This window comes from Cryptomeria japonica, chromosome 5 (assembly GCF_030272615.1).
Source record: "Cryptomeria japonica chromosome 5, Sugi_1.0, whole genome shotgun sequence".
Taxonomy (NCBI): Eukaryota; Viridiplantae; Streptophyta; class Pinopsida; order Cupressales; family Cupressaceae; genus Cryptomeria; species Cryptomeria japonica.
In genome coordinates, this window is record NC_081409.1 from 629912985 (window position 1) to 629927900 (window position 14916).

General features: G+C 34.7%; 1 protein-coding gene across 1 annotated transcript; it reads left to right on the plus strand.

Annotated features, from left to right (window-relative positions):
• Positions 1-5050: 5050 nt before the first annotated feature.
• LOC131055047 (cytochrome P450 98A2) lies at positions 5051-9002 on the plus strand. Its single transcript, XM_057989657.2, has 3 exons — positions 5051-5886; positions 7258-7649; positions 7935-9002. The coding sequence occupies exons 1-3, from the start codon at positions 5412-5414 to the stop codon at positions 8574-8576; spliced, it is 1509 nt and encodes a 502-aa protein (XP_057845640.1). The 5' UTR covers positions 5051-5411; the 3' UTR covers positions 8577-9002.
• Positions 9003-14916: the final 5914 nt, after the last annotated feature.

A 14916-nucleotide genomic window follows, 5' to 3' on the forward strand; every position in this document is an offset into this window, starting at 1 on the left:
TAGGCTTTCATCATATCAAGCTTTATAATCATCATTGATATTTTATCTTGATGAATTGAGTGAAGAAATTCATGTGCAATGATGGCTCCCTCTATAGTATCTTTACCTAGAAAAAATCCCCCTTGTTCATCTGATATTACTTTAGGAATAACTAAATTCCCAAGCCTCATTATATAGCTTTAGAAAAAGTATTGCAAATTGTGTTACACAAATTAATCGGCCAAAAAATTGCAAATTCATAAGGATTACTATATTTTGATATGAGCACAATATGTACAGTGTTCATATCCTAAATGAATGTCCCATTTCTCCCTGATTCTTTGACGACTTGCCAAATTTATCTCTTGATAAAAGACCAACATTTTTTAAAGAATATGGCAGTAAATCCATTTGGTCCAAGGGCTTTATTTAGAGCCAAAGTAAAGACTACCTTCTTTACTTCATCATGAGTAAAAGGTTTCAACTATTTCTCTATAGTTTTCTATTGTTACCAAATAAGGAATATGCTATAAATTTTCATCGATAAGTAATTCTTGTGTGTCATCCAAGATCTAAACTTATTTTGATAGTAGCTTGGAAAAGAAAGCAATCAACTCTTGCTTAATTTTATAGCTTGGAAAAGAAAGCAATCAACTCTTGCTTAATTTTATCTTCCTCATTAAGAGTCTTGCCTTCAATTGATTTGATTGAAAAATGGTATTAAATTGACAACAAAGCTATGGAAATGTGATTTTTTTGTTTGTTTATATCCCCATCATTTAATCACAATTCTTGCATTTTTTTGTCCCCAATATGTTTCTTCCCTAAAGTTAACATCTCTTCAAGACCATTTCAATTTTTTTCTATAGTTGAAAGGAAGAGATATTAATCCCAAATTTAATAATGTATTCACTTAGCTCCTCAAGTTGCGATTATATTTCTACTTTTTGGGCAAATATATTTCAAAAGTGATTAATATTTCATTCTCTAATCTTCGTCTTGATGTAATTGAGCTTCTTGGATAACTGAAACATCTTGTAACTTTTAGTAAAAGGTGCATTCTCCCACCACTATTTAAGTAATGACAGAAAATGTTCATCTTGAAACCAAATTTCCTCAAATTTGAATGAGGATTTCTAACGAGAAGCCTTGATAGGAATCTCCAATTGAATTAGAAATGGTTTGTACCAAAAAATGATAGAATGAGCAAATTGAGGAGGGATTTTCCTTTGTTCCAAAAAGAATAAATTAAAATCTATCCAATTTTTTTGTGATTAGGTAGTTATATTTATGCCTATTTGTCAAAAGTGTAAACACCATTCTTAGGGGGTAGTCCAACAAGGCATTATTATTGATGAAACCAAAGAAAGCTTCTATAACTTTTGGAGGTGAGATAATTCATCCCAATTTTTCATCTTGAAATAGAATTACATTGAAGTCACCTCCCAATAATACTTTTTCCTCTTTGAGCTAATCCAAAATGAAAGGCTTTTTACCAACTATGGAGTTGGGCCATAAATATTAAAAAACCAAAAAGTGAGGTTAAAATAAGACACTTTAACAAGCATCCAATGTGGCATGGACATAATCAAATCCATTTGAACTAAATTACTATTATAGAGAATAACTAATCCCCCAAACACACCCATAATTGGGGATAAGAGAAAACACCATTTTTTCCAATTGTTAAAAATATCCTTACCCTGATCCTCTATAAATTTAGTTTCCTAAAGAAGAAGAATATCAACATTGCTATAATCTGATTGATGCTTGATCGAGAATATTTTGCTAGGGTCATTTAAGCCCCTAATATTCCAAGAAAGGACCTTCATTTCCTTTGAGAAGAGAGACATGCCTTCCTTGGTATCAAATTTCTATTCAATGTAGCTTGGATACTAGCTTCAATTTCTTCTTGTGTCTTTTTACTTTTAGGCTTTTGACCATGAGTTGAAGGGATTGAAGAAATATCCTTTCTTTCAACTTTCTCAATTTGGGCGATTTAAAGAGTTTGATTGAAGTAAAAATCTAGTTCTCTAATGAAATCTTCCTCTACTACCTCATATATCAATTTTGATCCCTCTTGTATGACAATCTAATCAACCATATCTTTAATTTGTTCTTCTAAGAATATTTTGTGGATATCTTGTAGTGGATCATTATCCATCGTAAGTTAAAAGTGCTCAATATTTTTCCTTTGATCAAAATACACCATTGAAGATAATATCCTCCTTTGATCATCATCATCTTAGGATTGTAGAGCCCTATTTTAGTCAGATGTCTAAGCTAAAAATTTCTTACCCAAATTCAGGCTATTATTCTGAAATGAATCTTTAACAGTCTCCTCCATATATTGCCCTTCTTCATTTTGACCTTTAAGACTCTCCCCTATGTTTGGAATGATCCCAACCTTGTTTTTTATTTTAGGGGGAGACACAAAAATATGGCCTAAAGGCTCTATCCTTCTTTCATAAAGAGTTTCTCTCACAAGAAAAAAAGTGATTATTTGAAACTTCCTCACCATGGGGAAGGTAAGGTTGAGAGCCTTGATTTATGTCTTCATCCAAACTTTTTTTTTTACTAGACAAAACATTCTCTTCCTTGTCTTGAAGCCCAAAATTCTTATCTTGGATGCCTTGTAGGTCCTTGCAAACCCTAACATTGTTTTTAGTTCTAAAATGATGTATTTCCTTGAAACATGGCCATAACAATGACAAGTGAAACACAATGGATCCAAACCAACCACTACAAAATTTTGGTCTAGATACAACTCAAGGTGCAAATCTCCATAAACTTAGGAGGAGGATTTTTTATTCTTGCTAGAATACAAAATCTAACTGAGAGCTCCAAGTTTTGGAAAGACACCTTATCGTGATTTAGAGCATTAGCTAAGGTTTCCAAAATGTTTAGATCTTGATATTCTAAAGGAAGATTAGGAAGTTTTATCCAACATGGAAAAAACTTGACTTATGCTATTGTGGGGTCAAAATTTGGTACCCATGGTTGTATATATAATGTAGAGCCATTTAGAAACCAAGCTTTTTGCTTAAGAATTTCATCTTTGGCTTTAGTAGATTTAAAATTGCCATAAAAAACCCAACTTCCTTATCTAAAAACAAAACCATTTACACCCTCCCAAGAATCATGCTCCCACAAATGAAGAATATCTTTTGTAGTGATCAAAGTATAGAACTTACCCATAATTTATTTTTGTTTCAAATCTTATATATGCATAGAAACCAAATTATTTGGATGGTGGGTCTGTGGAGATATGCTCCTTGTTTCATTTTGATTCCTTTGATCCATGGGCTTGGTTTGGGCCTAAAGATTTGGTCGCCACATATTCCTTTCTATGTTCTTATTCTATGTGAAAACTCTTTTGAAGTTTTGATACTTCTTGACTCGAACTTGTCCTTGAGGATGCCTTTTGTGTATCTTATTAGTTTTTTAGATATAAAATTATGAGGGTTGGCATTCAAATTCCTTGTGATTCTCTCATCTTTGAAACCACACCCTCATTGATTCAAGTGCCTCTTGTCAACATCATAGTACTTCTTTTTATCGTCATTACTTAAGGATATCAATATCTTTCTCTTCTTGCCAAGTTTGTCATTGTGGATGGTCATCACCTTTTTTACTTTTTCCCTCATACAAAATTTCTCTACATGCATTGTAACTTTTGTGAGCCCTATCTTCATGCTAGCTAGCTCTCAGATTGTCAAATCTACCACCCTACTAGTGGTTCCCATAATATTTTCTTTGAAATTATCATCTATTCTCCATCTTTTTGTCAAGGATATCATGCTTCTTGACATGATCTCTATGCACTACATCCACAAAAAGAGTAGTCGTGAGGCCATAAATGCTCCATATTTTCATAAATCAATGATTTGTCTAGATTTATCTAATTAAATAAAATAGAGTTGGTGTTGAAGAGAACTAGAGAGCTCGCTTATGCCTTTATCAAGCTCAAAATTGGATTAATAGTAAAAGTAAAAAATATGTAATTGTGTGTCAATGAATTTTGATATATGAATAATAATGAATGTCATTGAGTTGATTTTTTTATTTTGTTCATGCAAGTTGATGAATAATTATATAAGGTGTGTCCTTGATATGTTTTTAACAATGAATGTACCTTGATTGCTTGTAGACATACATATTTGGTGTTTTGTTGATGTATGATAGAGGGTAATTGATGTACCTAAAATATCTACAAAGGAGAAAAACTTGTATGTTCTTCAAACCATGATGTGTCATCCCCCCCTAGAGCACTTTCAAAGAACATGGAGACACGTGAAAATGACTTAAGAATGCAAGGTTAATGTCACTTATCCTAACAACACAATGTATGCAACAAGCATTGCCCTAAATGAGGGTGTTGTGAAATTTAAAAATTGTAATGTGATATTTGAAAATTCAAAATGCAACAAGATTAATGCAATGTCATATAGTGTGCAAATAGGGTTGTAGGAGCAATAACATTAAGCTATGTCGATATGAATGATTTGAAAGCTGCTAAATCTAAATAAGGATCTCATAATTAGTGATAGCTAAGAAAACGAAACAATGCTAAATTAGTCAAAGGTTATTGGAAAGTAGATAATAGAAAATGATCAAATACGATATGGATGTTGTCTTTTATATGTGATTTGGACATGCAATTCAAAGGCAATGACTGATTGGAAGGGGTCAAAAGGTTAATACCATGCTACAATGTAAATTGAGTTCAATTAAATTCCATGATTTCAAATTTAAAAAAATTAAAAATCTAACAATTGAAAGAATTAAGAATTTATTTGTATGTAATAGTAAAACTGAAAATTTTAATTAAATTGATGAAAAAAACACTCAATTTTATACACTAAGATCGAATATAAGTAAAACCCATACAAGATGATGTAAAACAAAGAGTAAAAAACACACAATCTTTTTTCATTACACCAAGATTAGTGTGTATGATGACATGTTGCTATAATTAATCATTTAATGTTACGTTTGGATCTTATCAAAAGAAAGATAACCTCCACCAATAAACTTATGGTGCCGTGTTTCAGTCCCCTTAGGGTTTAGATGAAGTCTTGTTTAGAACCTCTGCAACTGGATCATTACTTAAGCATTCATCAATTAAAAAAGGATTACCCACTATGCAGCCGTGCGTTTTGTTTATATATACCCATAGTTTCAGCCTAGCAATGGCAAGTAGGGAATCTCTTCTTCCTGGAGGGTAAAGAAGTTGGTAGGGGTGGTTGGTTCAAAGCTTTTGATTACTCTAATGTTATCCACGTAATCCGAGGACAGGATGAAAAGTTGGTATGGTGGGGTTCATTCATACCTACTCTTGACAGCGACCTGCAATTTGTTGAGGGTTAATGGATTTCACATAAATAGGCTAGGGACGGCAATGCAATTGAAGCTCAGGTATAGAGATCATAATGGGTGTTTGGGGCGGGGTTTTGGTGGTGGTGCTGTTAGTGGTAGTATACAAGGTGGTGCAATGGAAGAGATACAGGCTTCCTCCAGGGCCTAGGGCGCTGCCTGTAGTGGGGAATCTGCTAGACATAGGTGCAGTGAGGTTTAGGTGTTTCTATGATTGGTCCAAGCAATATGGTCCTATCATTTCCGTGTGGTTTGGGTCGACGCTGAATGTGATAGTGAGCAATACAGAGCTGGCAAAGGAGGTTCTTAAGGAGCATGATCAGCAGCTGGCTGACAGACCCAGATCCAGATCAGCTGAAAAATTCAGTAGAAATGGTCAGGACTTGATTTGGGCAGATTATGGCGCACATTATGTCAAGGTCCGGAAGGTATGCACTCTGGAGCTCTTCACTCCCAAGAGGCTGGAGGCCCTCAGGGCTGTGAGGGAAGACGAGGTTGCTGCAATGGTGGAATCCATTTTTAAGGATCAAGGTATGCTTTGCTATTCTGTTATTGTTCGTCCTTATATCATCCAAGAAGATATATTGTTTAATATAGTATGGTCTTTAAAGATAATGAGGTTATGCTACAATGAGTCTTCGAAAAAGTCTTTAATTGCACACGAATATGTGATTTGGTGGACAAACATATGTTCGGCTCCTAACATATGATCAAAAGCACTGTGTGGTGAGTGCCGAATGCATTGCTAATTGTTTATAACCAAGAAAACCAGTCAGCCAAGGATAATTGACTAAATTTGCCATTTTCACTCTCCCTAATTAATAGGGTATGGACATTCTGAAACTTGACAAGTTCAAGGCTGAATTTTGTTGATGGATTTGATTATGTTGGAGATTTTTACATCAATATTTGAAATCCATCATCAGGATAAAGAAGATTTTTACAATTGAATCAAAAACAAGATTGAACATCATCAATATTTTTACAATTGACTACAGAAACAAGATTGAATAACATTGATAGATTGTGGAAAGTTGACATCTTTAAGGTTGAAGGCTGCGAAAGGGTCCAAGAAAAGTGATTATTGGTCTTATATATGAAAAAAAAAAAAAAACTCTGTTCATGTATAGCCCGAGTGGGCCTAATGGTAAAGTTTGTGTACTAGACACAAGTTGGAATCCAGAGGTGGGTAGGGTATTGGAAAACTAATCCTATTTCACAAGGGGGTGTGGCATACCAAATTGGTGTCTGGCTGGTGTAGATCTAAAAAATATCTTTACCTTCTTTATACTCAACCCTTGTCGTCTTGGTTTTACATCATCGCGCATCACAAATCGATGGTCATTTTAGCTTTACATCACTTCACAATAGAATGGTTTCACAAATCTCTGGTCATCTTGGTCTTGCATCACTGTACAACTAAATGGTTTTAGTCATCTTGGCATCACTTCACAATTTATGGTTTTAGAAATCACTAGTCATTTTAGCCGTACATCACTTTACCATGGAATTTTTTTACAAGTCTCTACGATTGCCTTTGAGAGGGGTTTTTAGAGGGGGTTTTGGGAATCACAACATGTGTAAACATTGTTATTCAGAATTGAAAACCCATGGACCAAAAAATCTGGAAAGAAAAATGAGTTCGTCTCTCACCAAGCTTTATAGATACATTCATCTATGGGTGCCTATTAGTGGCTCTTGATTGATTCTATTTCCTGCTTGGCTTGTATTTCAGTGCTTCTGATAAATAAAGTGGAAATTCATTGAAAGACAGATATTTCAAAGTTTTTGACTGTTCTTTTCCCAGCTTATATTTGAACATTTTATTTTGTTAGTATAAGGTTTTTTCCCTTCTGATCTGTTAAGGATGATTTCTGCTAACTGGTGTTGTTTGTACGGAAGGCCCAGGCAAGGCTTTGGTCGTTAAGAAATATCTGTCAGCTGTGGCATTCAACAACATTACCAGAATTGCCTTTGGAAAACGGTTTGTAAACGAAGAAGGGAAGATGGATCCACAAGGAGTGGAGTTCAAGGAAATAGTTGGAACAGGATTGAAGCTGGGAGCTTCCCTCACTATGGCCGAACATATTCCCTATCTCCGTTGGATGTTCCCTTTGGAAGAAGGTGCATTTGCTAAGCATGGTGCGAGGAGAGACAGACTCACCAAAGCCATTATGGAAGAGCACACTCTGGCTAGACAGAAGAGTGGTGCAAAACAACATTTTGTGGATGCACTGCTTACACTACAAGAAAAGTACGATCTGAGTGAGGATACGATCATTGGTCTCCTTTGGGTAAGCCTCCATATCCCTAGATTACTTTATACCTTCATTGACTAATAGGCTTCATCATCCCCAGATACTTTATAATGGTTACTTGTGTAGCCATATTTGTTAGCAGATCCATATGCTCTGTTCAATATTCTTTTGTGATCTTGTTATAGTTTATCCTAGAAAAGTCTCTCAGGCCACCTTACCATTTTTTGGGACTAGAATATAATGCAATATCATCCAATTCATACAAGTACTGAAAATAAATAATGGTTAACGGTTTTTACAAATTTCTACAATCTATTGCAGGACATGATCACTGCGGGGATGGATACAACAGCCATAACTGTGGAATGGGCCATGGCTGAACTTGTTCGCAATCCTCGAGTGCAGCAGAAAGTTCAAGAAGAGCTAGATAGGGTGATTGGCCAGGACAGAGTAATCAATGAGACCGATTTTTCTAATTTGCCTTACTTGCAATGTCTGACAAAAGAGGCTCTCCGCTTGCACCCACCTACTCCCTTGATGCTTCCACACAAAGCAACAGAGAATGTCAAGATAGGTGGCTATGATATACCCAAGGGGTCGAATGTACAAGTTAATGTGTGGGCCATTGCTAGGGATCCAGCTCTATGGAAGGATCCATTGGCCTTTAGGCCTGAGAGATTTCTTGAAGAGGATGTTGACATTAAGGGCCATGATTATAGATTGCTGCCATTTGGTGCAGGGCGGAGGGTCTGCCCTGGTGCACAATTGGGTATTTATTTGGTTCAGTCTATGTTGGTTCACTTACTTCACCATTTCACATGGACCCCTCCTGAAGGAATGAAGGCAGAAGATATAGATCTCACAGAATCTCCCGGACTTGTAACTTTCATGGCCAAGCCTGTACAGGCCATTGCAACTCCTCGATTGCCTGAGCATCTCTACCGTAGGGTTCCAAAAATGTGACAGTTTCAGCTATGCAAGAAGATGAGTATCCTTTCCACGGTCAACCTCTGAAACCTATTTTGTGGTATGCAATAACAGTATGCTGAACAAATATACATCTATCAAATCAAGCACTCTCTATTAGATGTTCATTTTCAACTTGGATTGACAAATTAGGTGTATTTAACTAGTGTAAATTTGTATGTTTATTTTGGAATAGGCAATTCCATAAAGCGCTCATTGCTTTGTAGAAAGTGCAATGAACAGCCTCTATAGATCCCACTTTAATGGGGGAGGATGTGCTCTTAGTTGAGGACAACCTGAATAATCACACGGTGCATTGATGCTACTTAAAAAACATTTCAGTAGGATGCCATTGATGATGCTTATTCTGGTCAATTCATATATATACATATATGAATATAAATATAAATTTGTGAGATTTTTTGACAGTGGGATTCATTTTGATTCATAATTCATCAATATGATATTTTGCTTTTGTTTTACCTCTCTCTATATAATCAGAAGACAAGTGATCCACAAACAACATGAACAGTGTAAGTATATTATATATTAGTAAATAATTGCAGGGCAAATGATCCACAAACCATATACCTCTAATCGTATTATTAGTTCAGTCACTTTTACCAAATTAACTCCTAAAGCATGAAATCAATGCAATATTATTCTCTTAATATTAGCACTAGTAAGTAATTTTTCATATGTGTTAAACCATTGATTCTAATGGTTTATTGACTAAGATAATTTGCAGAGGTGTGCTCATTTTAGTTCTGACAATTAAGCTATGCAGTTTGGAATTAATTGTTGATATGTTTGACTTATTGAATGCATTGATAGCATCAGTCACATTGTTAGATTTGATACTCTGAACCAATTAAAAATGGAGGAGGTTAGAGGTAAACTGGTTTGTGGGTTAATTTGAAGTTAAATGTTTCAGTTTCCAATTATTTTGCAGAAAAGAGATGAGATCAAAGATGCTTTCAGGGATGGCAGGCATTTTGTATTATTTCTATTCAACACAGCAATAAAGATTATTTCTCTCCATAAGCTTCTGTTTTATTTGTTTCTCTTAGGTCATGGTTTTATGGAGGAGTTATTTAAATATTTTAATGTATGGTCATAATTTTGTTTCTTTGTTTTAAGTCTTGGTTTTATGCAGGGATTATCTTACTCTTTTAAATTTGTGATTATAATTTTGTTTGTTTATTTTAGAATGTGATTTTATGCATAGGGTAATTTCAAAACTTTAATAGTTTATGAGATTAATACTTAATTTAGAAGCATTAGTGAGACTACTTATTAGCATGATTAAATATTAAGCATCACAACTTAGAAATTTGCATTAGATGTTACATCCATAAAGTCAACAATAGAAGATCAAGAGAATTTCACATTAGATGTGTCTTTGAAGATATGAATTTTAGTCTCCACAATAAGAATCTAATATTTTAATCACTTGAACTCAAACCCTTAGACCAATGGATATTATTGAATAAATTGAATTTTTTTTCTTACAATCACATGGTCAAGTAAATTTCAAAAAAATAAATGTTGAAAATTTGAGATAAAAACTTTTAAGAAGGTGCTGGCCCCATAATTTATTTAGAAATCGTACCAATCCATCTTAAGATCATAAACATAATAAGAATAAAATCTTTTTAAAAATTATCCAAAATTTATTAAATATTTTTTAATAGTAATGTTCAAAGCCACTTCTAAATAATTACTGAAAAATATTAAAAAGGAAAAACTTATTTAAAAATAAATAAAATTATAATTTATATATTGCTTTATAATACATACTAGCTCTCCCAACATGGTATTCTGTTATCCTATCGAAATTTTATTTCTAGCTATTACATTAATTGTTACATATTTTTAAGTTGAGTGGTATTGAAGTGAGTTTCATGTGTGATCTTAAATAAAAACTTCTTATTTAGATTTGATTATTTAACTATTACATATATATATTTAAAAAATAGAACTTTTACATTTATTTAAGACTGGATTTTATTTTAGAATTATTTTTTTTCTCTATAAAAAGACATAAGGGAGTTGTACCCCATATAATAAAAAGTAAAATATATTAAAAGTGCATGTCTTATAAATATGGGTGCATAAAACCATCTAAAGGCTTGTCATTTGCCATAGGGCAAAGGAATTACAAAACTTCTAATCCCATCATTTCATGGGCACCACGACTTATTGAAAGTCAAGAATTACCTGCTCTCTTGGATAATCTTATGTCATTTAGATCTTTTGTTGAGAAGATTTATTCTTCTTCACTTCTATCCAATTTTGATTTGATTGAGAGAGAATATCCACATTTTGCATCTCTTTATCTATCTTGGAGTTACTATAAAACCTGAAAGCTCCAAGCCCTGTAGAGACAACAAACATTCGCAAACCATCATTCCCCAATCTCCCATAGATAACTGCAAGCTCAATAGATGTTCTTGATACCTCCATTAATATCAACAACATGAGATATTCTTGAAGACGTCTTGTGCAGAATTGTTAGAGGGGGAAAATTTGATTTTGTTGTAGCCTTAGGAATGTCATGGGGTGCTACAATACCAATTCATGCCTTAGGGGCAATGATGTAATGATGACGCTTCACCCCCACCCACCAGGTAGGTCTATCTCTTGAGGCCAGTTCACCCCGCCCACAAGTTGGCTTATTATGTTGCCTAGTAGTATGATCTACAGAGAAACATGCCTTGCATCTGAAAGGGATCCTCTCATAGTCTGTAGGTTGCCCCCAAATTCTGTAGTCTGTAGGTTGCCCCCAAATTCTGTTTCCCACTTTCAAATCTAACTCAGCGGGAAGACCATTGGAAAGGTCCATTTCAACGCATAAGTGTGCACAAGTTGGGCTTGCAGAATTGATTTCTTCCTTTGTGGAGCATATATACTTACCCAAGCTATTACTAATAACGCACAGGCTCTCCAATTCCGAAAATTGTAACGACAGGTATGGTAGCCGAACCCACAAATGAGTTGTAGAAAAGGACTCAGAACAGGGATCAAAAGATGAAAACCAAGTTTTCAAGCATAAGAAATCTTCGTTGAGAAATCATGGATTGATATCCAACACCTTCCTCCTGTCTTCCAGCAAGTTGAATTCAAGGATAAAAAAACCCTAGCACAAGGGTAAATGCAAACTTCTTCCTCCATACCCTCCTTCCAAAATTTTAAAATCCATGCATGTAGATCACACAATTTTGACCAAGTTTTAGGGAACTTGCATATGGGGGCATGACCCATAAGATATTCTTTCATGTCAAAGATAGCCCCGCCCATACACAACTTTGAAATCACTTCAAATCGGTGAAATGAAATTAGGCCACCTAGATTTGAGGTCGTTCCATTAGGGGAAGGAGGTGAAAGGCCAGAGGAAAGGAGCAGGAGTCCATTCTTTCCTGCATGGAGAGGATCCAATGCGTCCATCTTTGCAAAAACTTGCACATCCATGACAACAGCTGAAGCACGATTCACCACAAATGGTAAAGATCATCTATAGAATGATGCCTGACCATTGGCACTCGTGGATAAAGAATTTGTATAGCTGCATCCATTGCAATGATCCTCATTCGACTAGGAGGGAGAAGCAAAGCAGGAGCACTGTGCGAAAGTGTAAGGGCAACACGTCAACGGTTTTAGAGTAGAGGAGTGTGCCATCACATTAAGTCACTTAATAGTGTAAATATTAGCCTATAATTTATTTTAGAACTATTTTATTTGTTACATAAATTTTAATTTTTAGTGTACAAGTATTTATTACTTTTTACTGACTGAAGAATTATTTGTCTTTTTAATAATAATGTAATAAATTATAGAAATAATAATCAAATTTTCAACAAATTTCAAATTGTAATCGTTATTGGATTAAGAAGAGAGCAAGAAATGGAGCACAATTAACAAAAAATTTGTCGTCTTGACATCTACCTTGTGAGAGGGGGTTAGATACAAAGGGGATGGGGAATGGAAAGGGGGAAAAGTCTCGAAAAACCACAAAAAGATGTGACTGTTGAAGAAACCAAATGAATGACCACCATGGGGATACAATATAGAAGTAATGCAAGACACTCATGGCCAAAGGCGATAACAAGAATTCAAGAGAGATCAAGGAGAAAACTAAAACAAGAAGGATCGACATAATGTCCATCCCTAACTGAGAAGAAAGGCATAGAATAAGAGATAAGCACACCAATAAGGGTGTTGCTGAGCGTGTCGCTATGGGTGTTGCTGGAAAAAGAGAGAAGGAAGTAGAAGTGAAGAAGATACCCTAGAGGACATGAGCTTAAGTTTTTTATAAACTACAAGGAATGGTAAGCAAAATTTGATCAACCTTTGAAAGATATGACATAAGGAGATTGCTAGCAGGGTCAAGTAGTAGCGACATGGCTCCTACCCTACCACACTTAAAGGTTTCACTAATATCACAATCAATTAGGCAATAGGTTCAAGGTTCTCTTATAGACTCTAGAAAGAACCCCATTATTGACTGATGAACATTTGGAAAGATTAGTTAATTTAAGTGTAAGGAGATTAAGAGAAGATAATAGAAATGAAGAGGTGTGGCTAAATAAGATGCCTTTTACAAACCAAGGAATGAAAAGAGGTCTTGAAACAACACAACCCCTGGACTAGGAGACATCCCTAGCCAAATACAAAAGTAAGAGAATTGAGAAAAAAAAAAACACAAAAACAAAAATAAGAGAAAAGGAAGAGCATAAGCAAACTGAAATAAGTAGCAAACAAGAGATTTTGTGGAATGAGATACTTGGAGAGGAGTATTTTGATATTAGACTAGAGAGAAACAATGGTAGAGAAGACAAGCCCCAAAATAATAATAGAAAAGAAAAGAAACCAACAAGCCAAAAACTAGTAAGAAAACTAACAAATAACCCACAATCAACAAACAAGCTTAGAGTAAACTCTATCAATATGGATAGAATCATTAAGATCCTAGTCTTTGTAATAGATACCACTAATGTTGAAGAACATTGCTTCATCTTAGAATCCATATGAGAAAAGATTGGCAAATCTATTAATAAGGAGAGGTTGCTAGATTTTGTAGGATCAGTGCAAGGAGAAGAGCTAGAATGGTACGCTAAACACTATCCTCAACATTCAACCACTTGGAATGAAGTAAAGGCTAAATTTTTAAATAAACTTCGAGGCATCGACAATTCCACAAAAAATGTTACAAAAATGAGAAACCTAACTTGGGGTACAACATCTATTAAGGATCATGACAAGAAATTTAAGGAGTTATGTCAAAATTTGGAAGAGCACTTGACAGAAAAGCAAAAAATAGAATGGCTCATTTCTAGACTAACAATGACATTAGAACTAGATTAGATGGGAGAGATTTTCATAAATATGGAGATTTTATTCAAATGACCTATTGGATAAAGGCCCAAACATGGAGAACCCCAAAAAAGGATAGAAATACAAAACTATTGGAAAGCCTATAAGAATAGGGAGGAAATTAGCAATACAATAGGAGATAAGGACATTTGAACCTCAACACATACGATGTACCTATTGTAACAAATAATGTCATATCTAGAATGAATATCCTATAGATAAAGCAAAAAAAACACTAGCTACTACCAAAGTAGTTAGACCCAATAAAATTTATTGTGCATTTTGTCGAAAATGGGATCTACATATCACTAAAAGTTTCCCTAGGAGAAGACCTTTGGTATGGAATGGAGGAAACACATATTTTTGAATCACAATTGCACTCAGGAAGAGGGGGATCAAACATGATATTAGATTCCCCCTAGCAAGATAACTAGAATGCATGTGGAATTCAAAATAATCAAGGATATTAGGAGGAGAATAGAAATTCTAACTATAGAGGAGGCTGAGATTGAGGCCAAGGAAACAAAACAAGAAATGATGCTACTTTCTTTAATTGTGGTAAAATAGGCCACTATGCAATAGAGTGTTGTGCCGAGAAAAGGCTCAAATGTGTATTTTGTAGAGGAGAAAAACAAACCATATTTACATGTGAGAAAGCTACATGTTTTATCGAGATACTAAAAAACCCTCTTAGAGTGATGAACTACAAAGAGGAACAAGGGTGATTCAGAGAGTACCAAAACAAGGGGTTAGAGGCTGCAACAGATTGGATGTGTGGACTTTAGACACCTCCCAGGAGAAAACTTCAAAGAAGAATTGACAATAGAGGAGAAAAAAAGAAGAATATAACTAAGAAGAAAGAAAACATGCTCACTAGATAGGGCACACATACTGGGAAATGCAAGAAGAAATCTTTGGTGTCTAAAGGATTTGAGGACTATTATTGTTCAAAAGAATAGGAAGA